This window comes from Palaemon carinicauda, chromosome 1 (genome assembly GCF_036898095.1).
Source record: "Palaemon carinicauda isolate YSFRI2023 chromosome 1, ASM3689809v2, whole genome shotgun sequence".
In the NCBI taxonomy this organism is placed as follows: domain Eukaryota; kingdom Metazoa; phylum Arthropoda; class Malacostraca; order Decapoda; family Palaemonidae; genus Palaemon; species Palaemon carinicauda.
Genome location: NC_090725.1, coordinates 133,132,679 through 133,154,607, shown reverse-complemented (window position 1 = coordinate 133,154,607; position 21,929 = coordinate 133,132,679). Strand labels below are relative to the sequence as shown.

Below are 21,929 nucleotides of genomic sequence, written 5' to 3'. Positions count from 1 at the left end.
AGAGACGCTCTGCTCGGACTGTCGGCAAGCACATTCCTTTTGCCTGGAATGAAGCGAGCCGATAGTGGAATCGAGTGGACTTCGGTCCATCGCAGTATCTCTACTGCAAGATGGAATAGCTGCTCCGAAAAGGTGACTCCCTGCTTGCTGATGTAAGCCACTACTGTGGTGTTGTCGCTCATCACCACCACAGAGTGACCCGCCAGGTATTGTTGGAACTGTTGAAGGGCCAGGAATACGGCCTTCATTTCTAACAGGTTTATATGGAGGCACTTTTCTGATTCTGACCAAAGGCCTGAGGTCCTGTGGTTCAGAACGTGGGCCCCCCACCCTTTCTCTGAGGCGTCCGAGAACAGCATCAAATCCGGGGGGAGGACGAGAAGATCCACTCCCTTTCGTAGGTTCTCGTCTGTCACCCACCACTGAAGGTCCGTCTGTTCCGCGGGCCCCAAAGGGACCATGACGTCCGGGGAGTTGTGTCCTTGATTCCACCGAGACTTGAGTTGCCATTGCAGGGATCTCATTCTGAGGCAACCATTGGGAACTAAACGTAACCACGATTGGGCTGGGAGTTCGTCTCGTCTGAGGAAAGGACTTGCGACCATCCTCAGCCTTGCTATCCTGTCATCTGATTGAAAGGCTTTGTGGAGATTGGTGTCTAAGATCATGCCTAGATATACCAGTCTTTGAGTAGGAAGCAGAGAGGACTTCTCGAGATTTACCATGATCCCCAGATCTTGGAAAGTCCCAGAAGCATGTCTCGGTGTCGAAGAAGGGTCGACTCCGAGTCTGCTAGGATCAGCCAGTCGTCCAGATAACGGAGGAGACGAATGCCGATCCTGTGTGCCCACGATGATATCAGGGTGAACACTTTGGTGAAAACCTGGGGTGCTGTGGAGAGGCCGAAACACAGCACCTTGAACTGGTAGATCTTGTTCTCTAGGCTGAATCTTAAGTACTTCCTTGAAGATGGATGGACTGGGATCTGGAAGTACGCATCTTTCAGATCCAGTGTACACAGGAAGTTTTGGGGTCTCACTGCAAGTCTGACCGTGTCTGCCGTCTCCATACTGAACGGGTCTACTTGACAAACCTGTTCAGGGCTGAGAGATCAATGACTGGTCTCCAGCCTCCAGACGCCTTCCTTACAAGAAAGAGTCGACTGAAGAAGCCGGGGGAGCCGTCGACGACCTCCTGGAGAGCACCCTTCTTCAACATGCTCTCGACTTCTGCCCGAAGGGCTTGCCCCCTTGCCGATCCCATGGCAAGGGAGCTCAACGACACTGGATCCACTGTCAGGGGAGGTAGAGATGTTGTGAACGGGACGCGATATCCTTGACTGAGTACAGAAATCGTCCAGGCATCGGCCATGAGTTGCTGCCACCTGATCGCCCAACTTTGTAGGCATCCCCCCACTGGTGGACATGCGGGGGGACTGCCAATCCTAGCGTTTGCGGCCTCGGCCACTCCCTCTAGGATTTTTCTCTCCCATAAAGGACTTCTTGTCTTTCCTGTCAAGGACAGGAAAGGGCTTCGACACCGTTGTCTTTGCTGCCACTGCCGGTTTCGTTGTCCTGGACGTGTGAGGTTGTTGGGGTGCTGGAGGTGGTTCATAGGGCTTCGATGTAAGAGCCCTATGTAGGAGAGAGTCCTGATTGGACTTCCTCCACCTCTCAGCTGCCTGTTCCACGTCTTTCGGCTCAAACAAATTCCTCCCCAAGATGGAGGAATGTCCGAGTCTGCTGACCTCGGTGCTAGGGACCTTCGCGTGAAATCTCTCACCGCATCACGACGCTTCAAGATGGAATTAGCCCACTAGTTCGTGACTAGGTGGGCTAGAAACTCGATGGTACGTGTGCCTGATAGAAGGAAGGTCTCCAAGGCCTTCCTGGTACTCTCCTTGGACAGGTCCTCGGATCGTAGCAGGATGCCGAGAGACCCCAGCCAGATATCCAGCCACGAAGTTGCCTGCATGGCACACTTCGCTACCTTTTCCTGACCGAGGATCTCCGAGGCCGAGAAAGACACTTGCCGGCTGGCGAGTCTCTCTAGGGGGACTCCTTCGGTAAGCTCTTCCACGGAGTGGTGTAATGGAAGAGCTAAACAAGACTCCTACATGATCTCAAAGTACCTCCTCTGATGGACACGAGGAGGTGGGAGGAGTTTGTTGCCAGCGCTGGAACGGCTGGAGGCGGCAAGCTCAGAGAGCTGGCCCTCAACCTTATCTCTGGCACTCTTGACCCCTTGGGACCAAGGCACCGCACTGGCCTTAGGGGGCTTCTGAGTGCCGAAGACTCGGTCCAGGACCGTGTCCTTGCCCTCTCGAGGGGGAATCTCAGGATCCGAGAACCTGTTGAGATTCCTGATCAGAGTCAGAACTTGCCAGAACGCATGTTCCGACTCCTGTAGCTCTCTTTCTGTAGGGCTGGCAGCAGTCTCCTGTCCCCAAAGGCTCTTCTTGGGGGGACTCGTGTACGTTCTCCGCGGGTTTGGCTGGCTCTGGTCTCATCATCGAGAACGACTTAAACAGTCTTAGAGTCCTTCGCCTTCCTCCTGGGAGGGATACAGGACTCCAACAGCGATGGCGGGAGGCTCTTCTCTACCCCTACCCGAGAAGACTTCTCTACGCGAGGTGGGGTTTCTCCCATTGGTGCGATGGGAGAACGCCTCACCTCACGAGAATCCCGAGGACGGGAAATCTTCGTCCGAAGAGGAAGCAGAGAAAGTCTGAGGGGGGGGGGGAGCATTCCTCAAAGACTTCCAAGGAGCCAGCTTAACCCTTGGGGAAGTCACCACGTCGTCTACTCCTCTTTTCCTCTTCAAGGGGGTCGGTACTGCCTCTGATTTGAGGCCCAATTCAGAGAAGGCAGGCTTAAAGGCCTGCACGACAGCTCTGACAAGGGACCCAAACCATGGCTCCTTACTGACAGCGGTGCTGTCAGAGACTCCCTCTGGAAGGAAGGGGATCGTTTGATCCCTAGGAGTAGAAATTACAACAGGGTCTTCCTGAAAAGAAGAAGGGGAACAATGCAAGTTCCTGGACCTATCCGGTGTTCTCCCGCCCTCCGGCGAGCGCGTGGTCTGCAATTGCGGGGTGGGGGGGGGAAGGTTGGTGGTGGTGGTGAAGGAGACGACCTGGTTGCTTGCGGTCCTGCAGCCTTGGGCGTGGGATCGCGCTGGTGGTCACGTGATAGGTTCTTATCCTGTTTGCGCGGGGGTGATGGCGAGGGTGGGTGCGCGTGCGCGAGGTATGGCGCACTGGCGAGGGTGCGCGTGGGCGAGCGATGGCGCACAGGCGAGGGAGCGCGTTGACGATCTGGCGAGTGATGGCGCGCAGGGGCGATAAAGCGCGTGGGTGCGTAGGCGATCAGTGGCGCGTTCTGGAGAAAGCCTAGGGCGCGCAGCAGGTTGAACAAGCGTTTGCGCGCGTGGAGGCGATTGCACGCGAGCGCGCAGGATCCTACTGAGCCCGTGAGGGAGATAGTGTTGGAGGCGCGCAGGGGAAACCTCCCTTGCGAGCGGACGCGCACGAGGGCGTACATCTACGATGGGCGAACGGGCGTTGCACGCGAGGGCGCGCGTTGGTGACTGCGCGCGATGGCACGCAGGGGAATGCTGGCGAGGCGGAGGGGTCTAATGGCGCGTCGGTGTTTGCTGGCGCGTAGGAGATCGCTGGCGAGCAGGGGAAGATGGTATCTTCCCTCCTGCGCCCAGATCTGAAGATCGTGGGTGCACGGGCGAACGTTGGCGAGCAAGTGAGCGCTGGCGCGTAGAAGATCTAGGGCGCACAGGAGATCGTGGGCGCGCTGGCAAGCAGGAGAACGCTGGCGCACAGGGGATCGACGGCGCACAGGTGAGCGCTGGCGTGAAGTTTCAGGAACAAGTGCTCGCTGGTGCGCTGTCTCCGGGTCAACAACTGTAGAGCGCTTGTGCGGAATAGCGCGCTGGCGCGCAGGTGATACCTGGCGCTTAAGGGACTTTGCTACAATGTGAGCAAGTCCCTTTTGCCACGAAGGGACCGTGGCCTGCTTGATCGCAGGATGCGTGGGCGCCCACAGAGTGTCGGCAGCTAGGAAGGGCAACGGCAGGTCAGCAGGTCTGGCAGGAGTAGGAGATCGTGAACGACTAGCGGACAGGTCCAGGGATGTAGCTGGAAGGGCAGGTGAACGGCGACGAGGTTCCTCTGCGGCGAAGACGAGCCGAAGAGGCGTCTCCTAACACCCTCGTGAGGTGAAGGAAGGCCTCTACGGCGGAGGGGAAGGCGGGCCTTACACCTTATACAGTATGCCCTCTGGGGGCAGCAGGTAGACCGTTGGCTGCCCTCCGAAGAGGAGTCTCTGTCAGTGAACTCCCCCGAGGGGGAGGATCACCTGCAGGAGAGACCGTTGGACTTAGTTCCTCCCTCGAATAATGTTCGGAGGGGGGAGCTAAGCCTTCAGCTACATCAGCAACAGGAGCAGAGGTTTGAGATAACTCGTCAGAAGCCTCTGCCACAACAACGTTGACGATAGACAGAGGATCAACCTCTGCTAACGTCGGCGACTGTTTGACAGCTGCTCCTAACCTGATTATGTCAAACAGGGCTTCCTTGGAGGCAAGCCCTGAAGCCCCAAGGAAGCCCAAAGCTGTAACAAATCATCATAAGCAACATTAGAAATTAAATACTCCCCCGGGGGAGGAGGAGGAGCTGCCTCGCTATGGGAGGCAACTCCCTCTCCCAAACCCCAAGATTGGTTAACAGAAATACGGCCTACGCTACCACTCGCCGGCCTCTCGGAAGAAGCCGATCGAGTGGGAGCTTCGGAGGAGGTTTGGGCTACGGAAGAAGTGTCTTTGGGGATTTCTCTCTTCAAGGAAGCCCTTGAAGGAGAAATATCCCGTTTCGACTTCTTCCGGCGCCGGGAAAACCTCTCCCACTGGGAGGTAGACCACTCCCTGCACTCACCACATACTTTATCTGTCACACCGTTGGCCCCTACAAAACGGACATAAGGTGTGTGGATCTGTGTCAACCGCCGACATATAAGTTCCACAAGGGCAGTCAGGTAAGCCGGGACACTTCCGCATCGCAGAGGCCAACTTCCAAACACTGTCAAAAAGAAAAAGCAAACAAAGATTAATGGCTGTCAGTATAGGCGAGGGTGATAGGAGACACGTCTGTCTAGCACCCGAGCCGATAGCAAAGTGAAGCTCACCACAGGTGTGTGTGAGGGGGGGGGTAGTATACTACCCCTCCCTACCCCCTGCTAACTAGCGGTGGGGTAGTAAACCCTCGTTAAAATTCTAATGGCTCGTCATTTCAGCTACGCCGAAAGTAATTACCCATATTAAATAGCGTGGTTTGTATTTCAGTTACGGAACAATGAGCCATTAGAATTAAGCAAGGGTTATCTACCCATCCTCTAGTTAGCGGGGGGTAGCTAGCTACATCCCTCACTCGCACACCTGTGACCGAGCCTCACTTTGCTTGGGGGTAGGACTTCGACAGGGGACAGGGTTGGTGGGAAAGTATGTATAAACAGCTAAGGTTTATAGCGTTAAGAAAAATACAATTTACCTCCGAATTTTTCATTCTATCCGTAACTGGAATACAAAACAACACTATTTATAGGGGTGACTCTTCCATTAGGAGGGTGGATCTCCTTGCCAATCTGGCTTTTGGCCTTATCCGGGGTATTCCCTATTATGCAGGGTTTTGTGCACACATAAGGAGACACTAAAACCTCACTATACCTGCTTAGCATGGTCTGCGACCTACACAAGCTGTGTGTGTGTGTGGTGATATACTAACAATATGACTTTAAAGGTAAAAGTTATTCAGTGTCTTCTAGGAAATAACCGAAGAGACAGAGACATTCCCAATACCACCTCGCCAGGGGATTGGCACACGACAGTATTGGAACAATACTAGGTTACACAAGGGAGCAATGGTTTACCTGCAGAGGTTTGAGGTCAGCATTTGCAGGGGATCCAAGATGCTGATTTCCCCAAGAAAGGGGAGGATGATGAAAGGAAAAGAACCAGACATTCATTTCTATTCACTCAGACTAAAACCGGGGTAACCAATGCCCTCAACCTTCTGCCACTTGTCCAACAGGGAGCTCAAGGTACTAAACCAAATGTTGTGCAGCCACCACAGGACCAACAGAAAACGTATCGAGATTCCTAGGTCACGTCTTGCAGGTAGTGGGTGGTGAAAGTAGTTAGGAATTTCCAACACGCTCGCTTGCAATACCGGCGTCACAGAGTAGTTCTTTGTGAAGGCCAGTGACGTAGCAACGCCCGACATCATGGGCTCAGGGACGACGTGCTGGAGGAGGATCAGGATTCAAGGCAAGGTCAACGACCCTGCAAATCCATGCGAAGATTGTGTTTGTGATTCTCCTCTTTTTTCTGCCCATGCCTACGAAGAGCGAGGGCACTCTGGGCTGAGCTGCTGTTGTTCTCTTGAGGCAGCACCTCAAACACCTTACTGGGCATAATAACAGATGATCTGGGTCGTCAATTACAGAGCAGAGACTCATTATCCGGAAAGATTTGAATCTAGGATCTGAAACCCTGGGTTTCCGAGTCTTTGCAACAAACTCGGGGACGAAGCTGAAGCTTACCTCTCCCCCATCCCCTTGAATGGGCGATGTCAAATGAAAAACCGTCTTCCAAATCAGGTGACAATCTGTTGCCTGGAATAATGGTTCGTACAGAGGTCTTTTTAGAGACTGAAGAACTCAAACCACGTTCCTAGAAGGAGGTCTCACTTCTGACTCAGGACAGGTAAGTTCATAACTTCATATGAGGAGGGAAAGTTCTAGCGATGAGGAAATTTCCATTCCTTTCAGTTTAAAGGAGAGATTTAAAGCAGAGCAGTAGAATTTAACCTCTAAAACTGAGGCGCGTTTCTTCCCGCAAATACACGAAAAACTTCACTATTGCTGGAATAGTGGCATAGAGTGGATCGAGACCCCTTTCATAACACCAACCACGGAAGACGTTCCACTTCGCCTGGTAGACTGAAGCTGATGACCTTCGCAGGTATCCAAAAGTGCTTTTCGCAGCCTGTTGCGAAAATCCTCTCTGAGTAAGAAGATGCTAGATAGTCTCCAGGCATGAAGATGTAGCAAAGCAACTGCCTTGTGGTACATGTTGACATATGATTGTCTGAGTAGACTGTGTCGTGGAGGAAGTTCTCTTAGTGGCTCTGTCAGGATCAGCAGAGGGTCCAGGAACCATTCTGAGTGATGCCATAGCGGAGCTATGAGGGTCATTGAAAGATTGACTAATGTTCTGGTCTTATCGAGTACTCTTCTTATAAGACAAAACGGTGGGAATGCGTATACGTCGATGTTGTCCCACCATTGTTGAAATGCATCTTGCCAGAGAGCCATGGGATCTGGGACTGGGGAGCAGTACAATGGGAGTCTGAAGTTCAGAGCCGTTGCAAACAGGTCCACAGTCGGAGAACCCCATAAAGTTAGGACTTTGTTGGCTATTAGATGATCCAAAGACCATTCGGAACTCACTATCTGTGATGTTCTGCTCAGATTGTCGACAAGCACAGTCCTCTTGCCTGGAATAAAGCGAGCTCATAGTGAGACCGAGTGGACTTCTGCCCATCTCTGTATCTCTACTGCTAGATGGGATAGGGGCTGCGAAAAAATACCTCCTTGCTTTTTTATGTATACTATTGTGCTGTCGCTCATCACCACCACAGAGTGACCCACCAGGGAATGGTGGAACTCTTGAAGGGCCACAAATACAGCCTTCATCTCTTATGAGAAATTTATGTGAAGGGACTTTTCAGACTCTGACCAAAGGCCTAAGGGCGCATGGAGCAGCACGAAGGCCTCCTTCCTTCTTTTGGTGCATCTGTAAACAGCATCAAATTGGGAGGAGGGACGAGAAGTCCACACCCTTCAGCAGATTCTCGTCTGCCAACCACCATCCAAGGCCTGTCTTTTCCTCTGATAAGAAAAACTTCCAAGGAGGAAGAAGAGAGCCTCTCCTAAGCCCCCAACTGAGGGAGTCCAAAGAGAATGTCCTTAGAAGGAGGACCATCAACGCCCAAAAAGACAAAAGGTCAGTGACTGAGCAGGCACTCCAAGAAGGAGGGGGGGGGGCCAACTCCCTAGGGGAATCGGTACCATCTCTAGACCTACAAGGTTGACCTGGAGTAACCAGGGCTGCAATGACCCTTGGTGGTTCCCCCAGAGAGTACCGATGGAAGACCATCTTCGGGAAAAGATTTGGGGGTAGAGGAAGACTGTGATTTCTTCGACTTAGAGGACGATCTCGAAGGTGACGAATCGCACAGCCTTCTTCTTCTTACACTGCCCCAACCTTTCCCACTGGGACATAGAAAACTCCCTACACTCACAACAGGTGTTATCCCAAAAATACCAACGGCCTCGGCAAGCCGGACACAGTAGGGAAGGGTCCATCTCCACGGCGGACATGAAGGTATCACAAGAGCGGCCTCTGGGACCTGGAATGGTACACATGGGACTCTCGCAGACAACCAAGCACATCTGAAAAGAAAAATCATAAAGGATTAACAATGGCTCGTCTAAACCGAGATAGAGCGGCAGTATGACCGTCCTCTACCAAGCCAGAAAGAAAAGTGGCGGCTCAGCCCAGGTGTGCGAGTGAGCGGGATGTCTGGCTACCCCCTTTCCCACCTGCTATCTAGCGGTTGGGTGGTCAACCCTTGCTAAGATTATCATGGCTCATCTTTCAGGTTTGCTGAAAGGATATCCCTATAAATAGCATAGGGTTTGTATTTGTGTCTTAAACTATTTTTCCATACAGTATTTACCATCATTCGAAGTATCGTGCGCTTATAGACCTTGGTTTGCTAGCCATGTGATTTCAAAATTGGCAACCCCACGTGACCTAACCTTGAACTGAGATGAGGTTGGTGTTTCTCTTGCTAACTTGTGCAAAGGAACGACGTTTTCTTTACAGTTTCACTTTGAATTTGTGTCCCATATTGATCAGCCTGATGCTTTGCAGAAGATTCAGTAGTTAGAGTTAAGAGACTTTACCAGAGTTCATGCTGAATATTTTCATTTTTGTTTTATGAAGCCCTGATGTGAAGGCCGCAACATGAATACCAGCCAATAACTATATAATTGGCGGTGCAGGAACTGTCGATGTCGGAGAAAATTCTTAATTGCGATAAGAACAGATAAGTTTTATTTCATTCCAGTCTAAATTGTATGCAATTCTGAATTGTGGCCATTGCTTTTATGGTGTGCAGTACTAAAATACAAAGACAATTAGTAAACATCACATGCACATTTATTGGAAATTAGGGTTAGGAGGCGGACCCCCTACATGTTGGCTAAATCAACATTATCTGCATACTTACGGGAAATGGGGTTTGGGGGCAGAGCCCATACAATATAAATAATTGATGGAAAGGCTTTGGTCTACCATAAAAATACGTAAAAATTTAAGAAACTACCTACTTTTCATGGCGATTAAAAAGGAATGAAATAGCTTTACATCCAAAATACCACATGTGCATAGTGAGCAGAACACCTCTACTGTATTTTCATGAAGCAAGTACAGCATTGATAGTGTACAGAACTCGTCCACACCAGTATAAAAAGTACAGCCCTCTGTTGAGTCTATATTTAACAAATCAAGGGAATAGGAGTGTTTTGTTCATGCACCAATTGATCCCCTAGTAAGTAGAACGTTGGGGCAATCTTTGGAGCCTTTGTATATCAGCGGCCAGTTCCTCGCACGTTCATCAAAAATGGACATCAACTAACCTTAACTTTCCCCCCTAATGTAACCTACAAGCCGTATCCTTACCTAATAAGGGGGGGGGGGGGTAATGGCCCCTGCGACCCCCCGTACACTGCCGTATTCTAAGTTAGACATAATAATACATACAGGTGGCCGCTATCAAACATACAACCCCAATCTTTAACAGAACATGTGAAGCTTTAATTATTAGATATTGGGTATTTTTGTAGTGAATTACAGGGCAATGTAACCTAGGAAAAAAACTACTGTTTCTTATAGAAAAAATTAAGCTCTCTTCAAAAATGACACTCGTTTCCGTCGCAAATGAATAGTTTCTGAAATATATATAGATCTATATCCTACGATAATGGGGGACCCCCAGTGGGAACTCGGGGTTTTGGGTGGGGAAAACATACTGGGGAAACGATATATAATTGTTTTCCTATAGTAAATAACGTGAATTAACCGAATTTGATGTTCATTTCAATCGGAAACAAACAGATCAACCAATTCGGATAACTTTGAGTTGCACGGTGTCACTTCTCTTACGAACGAACGATAACATTAGCAACGTTACCAATAATACACAGTGTTACCAACGTTGACAGATGATACACAGTTACCAACGGCACTCTGACATTACTAAAGATAGTAATGATAGATATTTCCATATGTATTTTAAATAATTTCTCCATATAGGCTATAAAAAGTACAAAAAGGGCACAGAACCTAACAAACCCACCTAACCTAGCCTAGTAGTATGACAGGTCACAAAATAACATTTGATCTACATCGGACGTTGGCAGCACTGGTTACTGTATTTTTTCATGACACAATCTTTGTAACGGCGCCTCCAAAGTTTATCCAGATATACTGTTTTGTATTTTCCTCCGGTTATTATAATTTCAAGAAGGTAATGTATAGAGAAGAAAAGGCGGTAAATTTACAGTTTCATCCATTATGGGGAAACTGGAATAAAAATATATTTGTTGCATCAGAAATAGTGGTAGTTTCAACGAATTTAACGTTTATTTTGACCGCAAACCATCCGATTTAGAAATTTACTATGTAATTGGAGTTAAAACAACAAGTTGTTCCAGAATGCAAAAAGACCCTACTTCATCCCAACAATTATGGGGGATACCAGGTGGGAACCGGGGTTTTGGGTGGGGGGGAGGGGCGTCAAATGATATTTGCAATAAATGAATACTTATCCTTCCACCACCCCTCCCCCGATACCCCTATCTAGCCCCCCTGCGACCCCCCTTAAGGCCACAGTGATTTTCAGGGCACTACTGAACCTAAGAAAACCCACCTAACCTAGCATAGGGGCCCTGTATCCCTACCTAGGCCTACCGGGGGGGGGGGCCTCCCCCCCCTTAAGGCCACAGGGATTTTCGGGACACTACCGAAACTAATACAACCACCTAACCTAGGGCCCTGTACCCCTACCTAGGCCTAGCCCCTGCGACCCCCCCCCTTACAGCCACTACCTAACACATCCATCAAACCAAATCCAAAGTGATGGTACTGCTGTATAAATCGTTATACTATCACCATTATAATATACTCCATAAATTAATGAAGCTTACCTTAAACTGTTGGTTGATAAAGATGTGCTGCTGCTTTGAGGAAAACATGAAAGCCGTTGTGAAGGTTCCTTGACATGCAGGACAATTTTTATTTAGTAAAATTAAATTGTGTCTCTGGCACAAATCCACTAGTTTTTCCATATTCCTCGAATAAGTTACAACAAATTCATTGTAAGTTAGGAAACAGTCAGGACAAGAAGATGGAATTTCAACTTCTTGTGCAACATGAGATGACGTGCTTGCTATAGCCTCCATGTCTAAAAACGAAATGAAATGCCTGGGTAAGATAATGTGTTGTCGCGCTGCTGTATTGTCGCGCTGTGATTGGCCAAACATGTATGACGTCATAGTGGATAGGCGCTGTGATTGGCCAAACGTAAGACTTCATAGTGGACTAGTTTGTCTGCGGATTATACTGGTTACAGGGCTCATTTGAGCAAAAATAAGACAGTCAACAATAACAACAGACTTAGAAAAAATCTGGGAGGAAGACAAGAGTAGCGTGAGTTCGATCGTCGATATATAAAGAACTAGGCATTTGCGACAGATAATATTTTACAGAAATACTACAAAAGACTTGCTTAACTCGGGAAATATATTATTATAATAGATTTCCCATAATGGATGAAACTGTAATAATACCGAAAAGGCTTGTTTTACGTTTATATATCGATTCCCCAGTATGTTTTCCCCACCCAAAACCCCGAGTTCCCACTGGGGGTCCCCCTTACTGGAGGATATAATGTATATATATTTCTGAAACTATTAATTTGCGACGGGAACGAGTGTCATTTTCGAAGAGAGCGTAATTTTTTCTATAAGAAACAGTAGTTGTTTTCCTAGGTTACATTGCCCTGTAATACACTACAATGAAACCACGAAGATCTCTACTTTCATGCTCTGAGAGGTCCTAAGATCTAGAATGTTGGGACAACCATTTACAAATTAAGAAATTCATTAATATTTCATTAAGTTCTAATTACCGTAAATGAGGGAAGTTTCTTACATTTGAAACTAATTTTTCTGCCCATCCTTTCCTTGTCCCAACAAAACACAAAGGCTCCAATAGAGGAATCACTGTCACTTGGGTTAGCCCAAGTCAGATCACATCCTTAAAGTAAGGTAATCCATTGGTTGCATTCTTCCGCAGCCCAAAATTTAATTTAGTATTGTGGTCACTTGTATTTCAGGATGTACCTGTGCCTCTAAACTACTCTCTCTCGATGGAAATAATGGTGGGTTTTGCTCAAAACACCATTTTGATCAATGTCATTTTCAAACCCTCAATCGTCCCAAATCCCACCCTGATCTAAAGTGTAAATATGTCAATAGTTTTCGTAATGTTACTGAACTGAATGCATTATGGATGTTTACAATGGTCTATGGCATGACTTACCGATGGACCATCTGTGGCAGCCTTTTTCTTTTTGTTGTTGGAGTTTTTGTTTTGGGTTCTTCGTGTGTTGTCGTCGGTCTTCTGCCTCGTTTTTTCAACTTTCTTCTTTCCAAGACGTTCGTCAAGATCAACGTCATTATCCAAAACCGCAAATCGGGAAGCCATTCTGCGAACTTTAGTTTTTCCTGTCAAACTCTCGGAGGAAGGTGTGACCAAATGAGATTTGGTTGTAGTCTTGTAGACGTGAAGAAGACAGCTGAGCTGAAACGTCCGTCGGTGAAGGTGAAGAATTATCTTCCTCTTCTTCCAAGTTCCTTTATAAAATTGGATGAACAAAATGTTTATTAAAAATCAAGACAGTATTATTTGCCAGTGTCTCTTTTATTTCTAAACATAAAACACTATGCAAGATAATTTTATGAAATTACCCAAATTAAATATAGAATTACAGGACGGATTTCACGTGAGCTATAATTAAGTATGGCCACACATTCCCCTTTAGGTTAGATCATACATTTTTTAGATTATTTGTCTGGTTTTATACATTCGGGCTGTGCATGTGGTATTTATTGTACTCGATGTACTGGAATTATATTTTACTTTAACCGTATGGTATTTAAGTCTGACTTTATAATGTACCTTAGCATAGAGATAGACTATTTGTTATAGAGTTGTGGTTTCAGCATACACGAGTTGATATATAATCCTATTTGCATTTATTTATTAGTATTTTCATTAATTATAGATTTGCGTGTTTTATAAACTTTTATCGACCTTTTAATTTTCGTTTCCTTTGAAATTGTCAAGATGTTCCGTTTATTATTGTTATAAATTTTACAGAATAGAAGTATTGGGTAGATTTAGTCCAACTCGCCCCCTTTTATTCCTCTTTTATTGATTTACATGAATTACTAAGGAAATAAGAATTAGGGTTGTGATAAATTTAGGAAAGTCCCCTTAGAATGGATTTGAATTTGTTGATTATTCCAAACCTATGATTGAAGAGAATAAGTCAATTAAAACAATAAAGGTAAGATTGATAACATCGGGTGGTCTCTTTTCTTAAATGCTTCCAATTTGAATATCCTGAATTCTGCATTATAGCCAGTAGGCAGAATTTAAAGTAAATAAACAAATTATTACACAAGTGCTCCCTTTCAGCTTTTAGCGGTATTGTCTGTAGATTGATTAACTGTCCAACATATCACGTGATTTTCTATGACACTCGAATTAGCTCCCGTGGGTGAGGTGGCCTTTGTACTGACAAATCCAAAGTAGTCATTCAAAGATTTTATGTAGAACTAACTCTCTTGACAGGACATTGGTGTGAAGGTTTACGAACTGCAACATCCAATTGTTTTTTTTTTTTTTTTTTTTTTAACTGATGTTGTGCTGAGTGATTGCTCACATATCCCTCGGTGTGGATCTTCATTGTCTGTTGCAGGGAAAGACAGAAAAAAAAAACAATTTTAATAACCACAAAACGAGTAAGAAGGTAGCGAAAGCACAAGAGAAGGGAATTAATATTTGGCCAAACTGTTAAAACCTTCTAAGATAAATGTAGGAAACATTGTGGACATCATGAAATACTGATTAGTAGAGGAAGTAACAAATGATCAGCCTCCAACAGGAAACCTAAACACTGATAAGTGACTTCAGATTGAATAAAAGACTAATAGATGATAATAAAAATGAAGAAACTATGGACATGGTGATTATAGAGTGGAACTTTCAGAAACTTCTAATACATTTTTTTTTCTTTTTGTACATGCGATATTTGAAACTGAGCATTATAAATCAATATACGGGAGGACGAATAAACTATATTTTCTGTATATATTTAGAAGATTTGATACCTTTTCATTCTGCCAGGAATAGAGAAACGACAGAGGTAGGTGTTTCTTATTTCTTTCAAGATTACCTGGGCAGTCACGAGTTCTTGGAAGTAAGTCTAAAGTTTCAACAAATATGAAAAGGATGGAAATGTTGCAGTTGGGAAATATTTTATACAGTAAGGACATTATTGTAAAGAAATATGAAGGTTTTACTCCAAAAGAAAAGAAAGTAAAAATAAGATAGAAAAGATCTGAAAGCTAAAATGTTCCAGTCATGAGAAGCCTTTATAATGTCAATGCCCCAGGGCAATGTGCTGTGCCTTTACGGTTGCTAGACAGGATGCTGTAGCACACCTGATATATAGGCTGATAATCGAATTGGTAATAAAACCAGCAAGAAACGTTCATGACCTTCATCTGTTTTGGAGAAGACTACACAAAAAACATAAGACAGTAGGAATATGACCAGCAGATTTGAGGAAAGGAAAAATAGCAGCCAAGTACGAAGTGGGTAGTCAATAAAAAAATAATAACAAGCATTGTGAAGATTTGCCTTCATACTTTATTTATCTCATCTATTCCATGATTTATTTGAGCTACCTATCTCCTGTTTTTAAATTCTATCTTCATCGATGAATGCTCGTGATGTCACAGACTCTAACTTCAGGTGTCTGAATGTCAACAGCTGGGTGTAAAACTGCCCATTCAATCTTTGACTACAGTTCTGAATGGAATTATACAGTCCCGCCTTTTTTGGACCTTTAAACCAGTAGAATTATCATCATATCTCACCATTCGTGTATCCAATGGATGCATGGCTGTCATTAGCTTCCTGTAGATCTATATCGGAACATGCAGGTCCCAGTGGGCAGCAGTGGAGGATGTGGTCCATGGTCTGGGCCGCTTTCAACATCGGTAACATATGTCATATATCACTATTTCTGAAGTCTATCAGCTGTTTTCTCGACCTTGGATCTTGCTTGATTTAAGGTGGTACATTCCTTTCTTTTAAGGGAGTCTCCACAACACAATAAGTCCGGGAGCTCACAGAGATTTGTATTACATCCCGAGTACAAAAGGTTTGATAGCTAAAGTCATCAGCTAGTGTGATGGGGATCCCCGAATGGTCATTCTTAAGTTATGCCGTTGGTGCGTTGAGTATGGGGCGCAGCTTGAACTGCTCCCCAAATCAGGTTTAAATTACATTTTGGAGTACATCAATCCAACCTGTGATAAAAGTTTCGTTTTGGCACTGTGATTACAGATGTGCCATTCTTAAATGGCGCAATTGGTGCAACACGCATTTAAGAAGGGCTCAAAGGGGGTGCTACTGTCATATTTAAATCACAATTTGAGTACATCAATGAAAGTTTGTGAAAATATACCTTAGAGCTTCCGGATGAAGAATAAGTAATTCCTAAGTGTCAAATTTGGTGCAAACCCCATTTAAGAACGAGCTAAGAAGGGCGCTATTTTTTGTACATTTAAAACACGCCTTACGTATATTAATGAAACTTTGTAGAAATATTCTTCAGACCCTCCTGATAAAGGATCAACAGTTCTTAAGAGTTAAAGTTGATGCAAAACCCATTTAAGAACGGCCTAAAGAGGGTGTTATTATTAGCATGCAAAAAAAGGACTATATTTACTTTCATCAGGACTATGTATTCACTCATGTCTTCTCATCCACATGTGCTACAACACGCTATTGTGAGCTCTTCTATTTATCTTACCACTACTGTTGTTTCACTGAACATATAAGCGATAAAAATTTAGAATGATTGTACTAATTGTAACTTTTCTTTTCAGGGGTTCGTGATTATAGAAATTAGAGTTGCATAATACCAGTATAGTGGCAACTTTGCTTTGTATGGAAGATAGCCAGTTAAAGGGGTCTAAACTGATGTTTTTAATATTGCATTTTGCTGATTAATTGATCGCAAATTTTGTAATATTTTGTAATTAAGTTTAAATTTTGATAACCTACTATCATATTGAGATTTTTTGAGAGTTTATGGGGTTATTTCAAAATTTAAGGAAAACTCCTAACAGAATCAGGACGACCAGACATGCTAAAATTGACTAGGGTCCTTGCATCAGGTTATTTGATTGGGTTCCTCACATGAAAACATTTCAACCAATGCAAGAGGCTCTAATCTATCTTGCCTTGCCTTCGAAAGCCTGCATTTCAAGGCCTTTCTAGAAACATGTGATTACAAAGAAGAACTTCATACCCTGATATCTACTGTGAAATGAAATACCAATACAGGAGAACATGGGATTGAGCTGGTGTTCAATGCAGATCTTTTTGAGAAATGTTCGAAAGAGTATTTTGAATTCACCAAGGCAGCTGTATCAGGAGCTCATGGATACGCTGCAAAGTTGTGGATGATGTATGGAGTACATTAACATGTTTCACCAACTTGAAAGAGCTATCTGGACAAATAACATCGAGCTCTTTGTTTTCACACTGACACTGATTATTGATCTGTTCTTTGCCACAGGCCACATCAACTATTCCTGGTGGGTAACAAAATACCAATTGGTGTTATTGAATATTGATGCGACTCATCCCGGCCTTAGAGAGATACTTAATCAGGGTGTATTCACAGTGCGAAGGTCAGAACAAGATTTCAGCAGAATTCTTGTAGATTTACAACTGGAACAAACTATCAATGCTGACGCCAGATCTCGACTGACAGGAATCACCTTTTTCACTAATGACTACTCTGCTCACCTTGGATGGTAACAAAGACTACCCGAGCATCGTTCATTAGTCAGAAGCAAGAGAAGACAGGATTAACTAACAAAGAAGATGTTACTACAGAACTTAGGCCTGGACGAATTCAACATGACAATGAGAATCTTTAGGAAATCATCAAACAAATCTTAGATACGAACAATCTATATGAAACACGGGAAGTTTCAGAGGTATTGTACAATATTTCCACAGGAAAAGGTACCAATGATGAAATCCATGAAAGCCTCCTCTATTTACCAACCAAAGGAAAATTAGAGACAAGGAATTCATCCAGGCTTGCATGAGTGATCTAAATAAGTTTGAAAGTCCATTAAAAAAGGAAAATCCGAAAACCTTTGTAGATGGCTGTGCAAGCAATCGTCGGACAAAGAACATGAAAGTTGCAGTGCTTAAAGGATCACGTGATCTGATGGGACGTCTCCTTGTACTGTCCACCAAGAAGAGACTTGGCATTCAGTATATTCTCCAGTACCCATTGATTTCAATACCTCTGTCCTTGACCAGCCCTGAAGAAGTAATGGCAAAGACCGATAGGAGTGTGCTCTTTAATATACTGAGAGTAAAAGGTCTTAAACAGCAGCCAAAGCAGGTCAGTGCTTATATCATAGATGGACATTTCCTTTTACATACCTTGCAACTAAATTTGTCCCCCACATACAGAGGACTAGTCAGAAGTATTCTTACCTAGAGTTTAACGACGTCAGCTAAACGCATACACATAGCCTTTGATTACTAGCCACAGTCTTCAATTAAGGACACTGAAAGAGACAGGTGGGGATCTGACAACAGAACCTTTATCATCACAGGGTCAGAGCAGAAACGAGTCCCAAGAAATCTAAACGATGCCCTAAAGCCCAAACCCTTCAATAAGCAGTTACCTCATGTTATAATATTGTTTTGTCCTTTTGCTCTTTCATACCTCACTCTGAACAGTTTGTCTGGTGATCTTTTCATACTTTGTTTACTTACCTGATGGAGGGACAATCAAAGCAACTTATCAAGTAATTCTCTGTTTCTTTTGTATTTCCTTTTGTTTATTCCATTTGTATCTATTTGGTTTAATTAGATTTACTTTGAGGATCTAACATAGTTTGTATTACATTTATTATGGGGTCTGCTAATTATGTTCATGATTGTTTCAGAGAATAATCTACTGAAGTTTAAGTTGAATAAAGCTTGGGTAGCAGCAGCCAAGTCTTTTAATGTCACAACAATTTATTCAACTTAAACTATGGAGAAACTATTGAAGCCTGCCCGTTTGGATCTGGACCGTAGCCTCCCTTCTGCAGCAAAGAAATGGCGGCATTGGCAAAAGACGTTTTCCAACTTTATTCAAGAATGTGGTGAAAATGCACCAAATAAATTAAAGACACTTGTGAACTATGTCAGTCATAATGTGTATGAATACACTGAGGAGTGTGTGAATTATGATACTGCCATTTCTACATTGGAAAAGTTATATGTTAAGGCACCTAATGAAATATTCGCCAGACATTTACTTGCTACTCGCCAACAAAAGGCAGGGGAAACTTTGGATGAGTTTCTGAGAGAATTGCGTAAATTAGGCAAGGACTGTAATTTTAAGTCAGTTAGTGCAGAACAATACAGAGGGGAGTTGATCAGGGATGCTTTTATAAATGGCCTGGCCTCACCTATGATTCGGCAACGTCTTCTTGAAAATAAAACTCTAGATTTACAGGCAGCTTATGACCAGGCTTACTCTTTAGACCTAGCCCAACGTAATGCTAGTTTTTATAGTCACATGCTTCCTCATGTTTGGCATACTGCTGCTGTGGTTACATCGGATCATGCACTTATTACAGATGATCATGTGAAGAGTGGACCAACGTCTGAGAGCTGTGAGGTAACTGCTGGAACTCAAGTATTAGCGACTACTCTGTCCATGAAGAGAAAGTGCTTTTTTTGTGGAGGTCCCTATCATATTCGTGCACACTGTCCAGCTCGGGATTCTATTTGCAATAAATGTGGCAAGAAGGGGCACTTTGCAAAAGCGTGCCTGTCTAAATCTACATATGGAGGTAAATCTACAACAGCTACAGTATTTGATCCCTCACAGTCATCTGTTCTTGCAGCTAATGCTGGTACCTCTTTTCCTCAGAGCCTCTATCGGGCAGCTACCTCGACAACAATTAAAGGACGGAAGTTGACAGCCCTTGTCGACTCGTGCAGTGATGACAGTTATATAGATGAAGATGTAGCGTGGGAATTGAAGCTACCAATACATCCCACTGATAAAGACGTCGCTTTAGCACAGAAATCTTTGCATACAAACTCTCCAGGTTATGTCAATGTAGACTTGACTCTTCATCTTAATGGAGAAACTTATCCATCTACGCGTCTAGCACTAATGAAGGATTTATGTTCAGGAGTATTACTTGGTCAGGACTTCCAAGAGCAGCATCAGAAAGTGACTATTGAATACGGTGGGCCGAAACTAGCACTCAACTTATCTGGTGCTAAGCCCTACTGTTCGTTGGCAGCCGCTGCTGTGGATGAACCTTCTATCTTCCAGCATTTGTTACCTAATTGTAAGCCTATTGTCACTAAATCAAGACATTACCGTAAAGATGAAAAAGAATTCATTGAAGCGGAGAATAGTTGTCTCTTGGCTGAGGGTGTTATTGAGGATAGCATATCACCATGGAGAGCTTAAGTTGTGGTGGTTAAGGATTCCTTTAATCGGCATAAGAAAAGGATGTGTGTTGATTATTCGCAAACTATAAATCTGTTTACAGAACTGGATGCTTATCCATTACCAAGGATTGACACCATGGTTAATGAACTCTCAACATATTGCGTATTTTCGACTTTTGATTTGAAAAGCGCTTACCACCAAGTCCCACTTAAGGAATCAGACAAGAAGTATACAGCTTTTGAAGCCAACGGACACCTGTACCAGTTCTGTAGAGTACCTTTCGGAGTTACCAATGGAGTTGCAGCCTTCCAACGAACTATGGATAAGTTGGTGAAAGAAGAAAACTTACAAGGTGCTTTCCCATATTTGGACAATATCACTATTGCTGGACACACTCAAGAACAACATGATCAGAACGTGCAGCGCTTTCTTGAGGTCATCAACAAGAGGAACCTAACTCTCAATGCTACTAAACTATTAAATCTGTGCGTACCATTAATATTCTTGGCTACTGTGTGGGGAATGGTGTAATAAAGCCTGACATGGAAAGACTCCGGCCTCTACAAGAACTACCACCTCCCACTAGTCAAGGATCTTTAAAGAGGGCAATGGGTATGTTTGCTTATTACGCTAAATGGATACAGAATTTTTCTGCTAAGATTCAACCACTGGCAAGAGTAAAGAAATTTCCTTTAGATGAAGAAGCTTTGCAGGCTTTCGAACAACTCAAACAAGAACTTGAAGGAGCAACGCTTCACTCTGTGGATGAAAATTTGCCTTTTGAGGTCGAATGCGATGCCTCGGAAGTAGCAGTCTTAGCAGTACTCAACCAGAATGGCAGACCTGTGGCCTTCATGTCTAGGACTTTACAAGGAAGTGAAATTCACTATCACATCGTAGAGAAGGAAGCCATGGCTATCGTGGAGGCTGTACGTAAGTGCAGTCATTTTCTTGCTAGACAACACTTTGATCTCGTTACAGACCAACGTTCTGTGGCCTTCATGTTTGATAACAGGAAACGCACTAAAGTTAAGAATAATAAGATCCAGGAATGGCGGATGGAAATCGCAGCCTTCAGTTATACAGTACATTATCGCCCCGGTAAAGAGAATGTGGTTCCTGATGCCTTCACCCGAGCTTTTTGCGGTTCCGTGGTTTCTACGTCATCTACCCTCACTGAACTACATGGGAATCTGTGCCATCTAGGAGTGACTCGCTTGTTGCACTTTGTGAGATCGAAAAATCTTCCTTTTTCCACTGAGGAAGTTAAGAAGGTCTGTGCTTCTTGCAGGATATGTGCAGAATTGAAACCAAGATTCTACAAATTCCAAGAAGGAACACTCATCAAGGCAACACAACCAATGGAGAGATTAAGCATTGACTTTAAAGGACCAGTTCCGATGGCCTCGCGCAACCCATATCTACTTATTGTGGTTGATGAATATTCCCGTTTTCCTTTCGCTTTCCGTGTCCCAACATGAACACAACTACAGTGATTAAGTGCTTAGAACAAATATTTAGTCTGTGTGGTATGCCTCAGTATATATATTCGGATCAAGGAACCTCATTCATGTCTAGGGAGCTCAAAACCTATCTCGCACAGAAGGGAGTTGCAACAAGTCGGACTACCCCTTTCCATCCAATCGGTAATGGGCAAGTGGAGCGGCTCAATGGTACTGTATGGAAGGCAATCCAGTTGGCACTCAGGTCTCGAAATCTTCCCGATCAGCACTGGGAATTAGTACTCACTGATGTGGTACATTCACTTAGATCCCTTCTGTCGACAGCAACTAATGTCACACCCCATGAACGCTTTTCTGGATTTCCACGCCGTTCATCCTCGGGGAGCTCTCTGCCTTTCGTGGCTTATGTCGTCAGGACCGGTATTATTGTGGAAATTTGTCAGAACAAGCAAAAATGAACCCCTAGTGGATGAAGT

General features: G+C 44.5%; 1 protein-coding gene across 2 annotated transcripts in view; it reads right to left on the bottom strand.

The window, feature by feature from the left end:
• LOC137651712 (G kinase-anchoring protein 1-like) overlaps positions 1 to 13,033 on the bottom strand; it is a 161,718-nt gene extending 148,685 nt beyond the window's left edge. Inside the window, exon 1 of one of the 2 annotated variants that reach the window (XM_068384940.1) lies at positions 12,739 to 13,033. In XM_068384940.1, the coding sequence (XP_068241041.1) occupies positions 12,739 to 12,903 (165 nt within the window). In that variant the 5' untranslated portion in view covers positions 12,904 to 13,033. The remainder of the gene's footprint in view (positions 1 to 12,738) is intronic. The other variant, XM_068384933.1, reaches the window with a different exon arrangement.
• Positions 13,034 to 21,929: the final 8,896 nt, after the last annotated feature.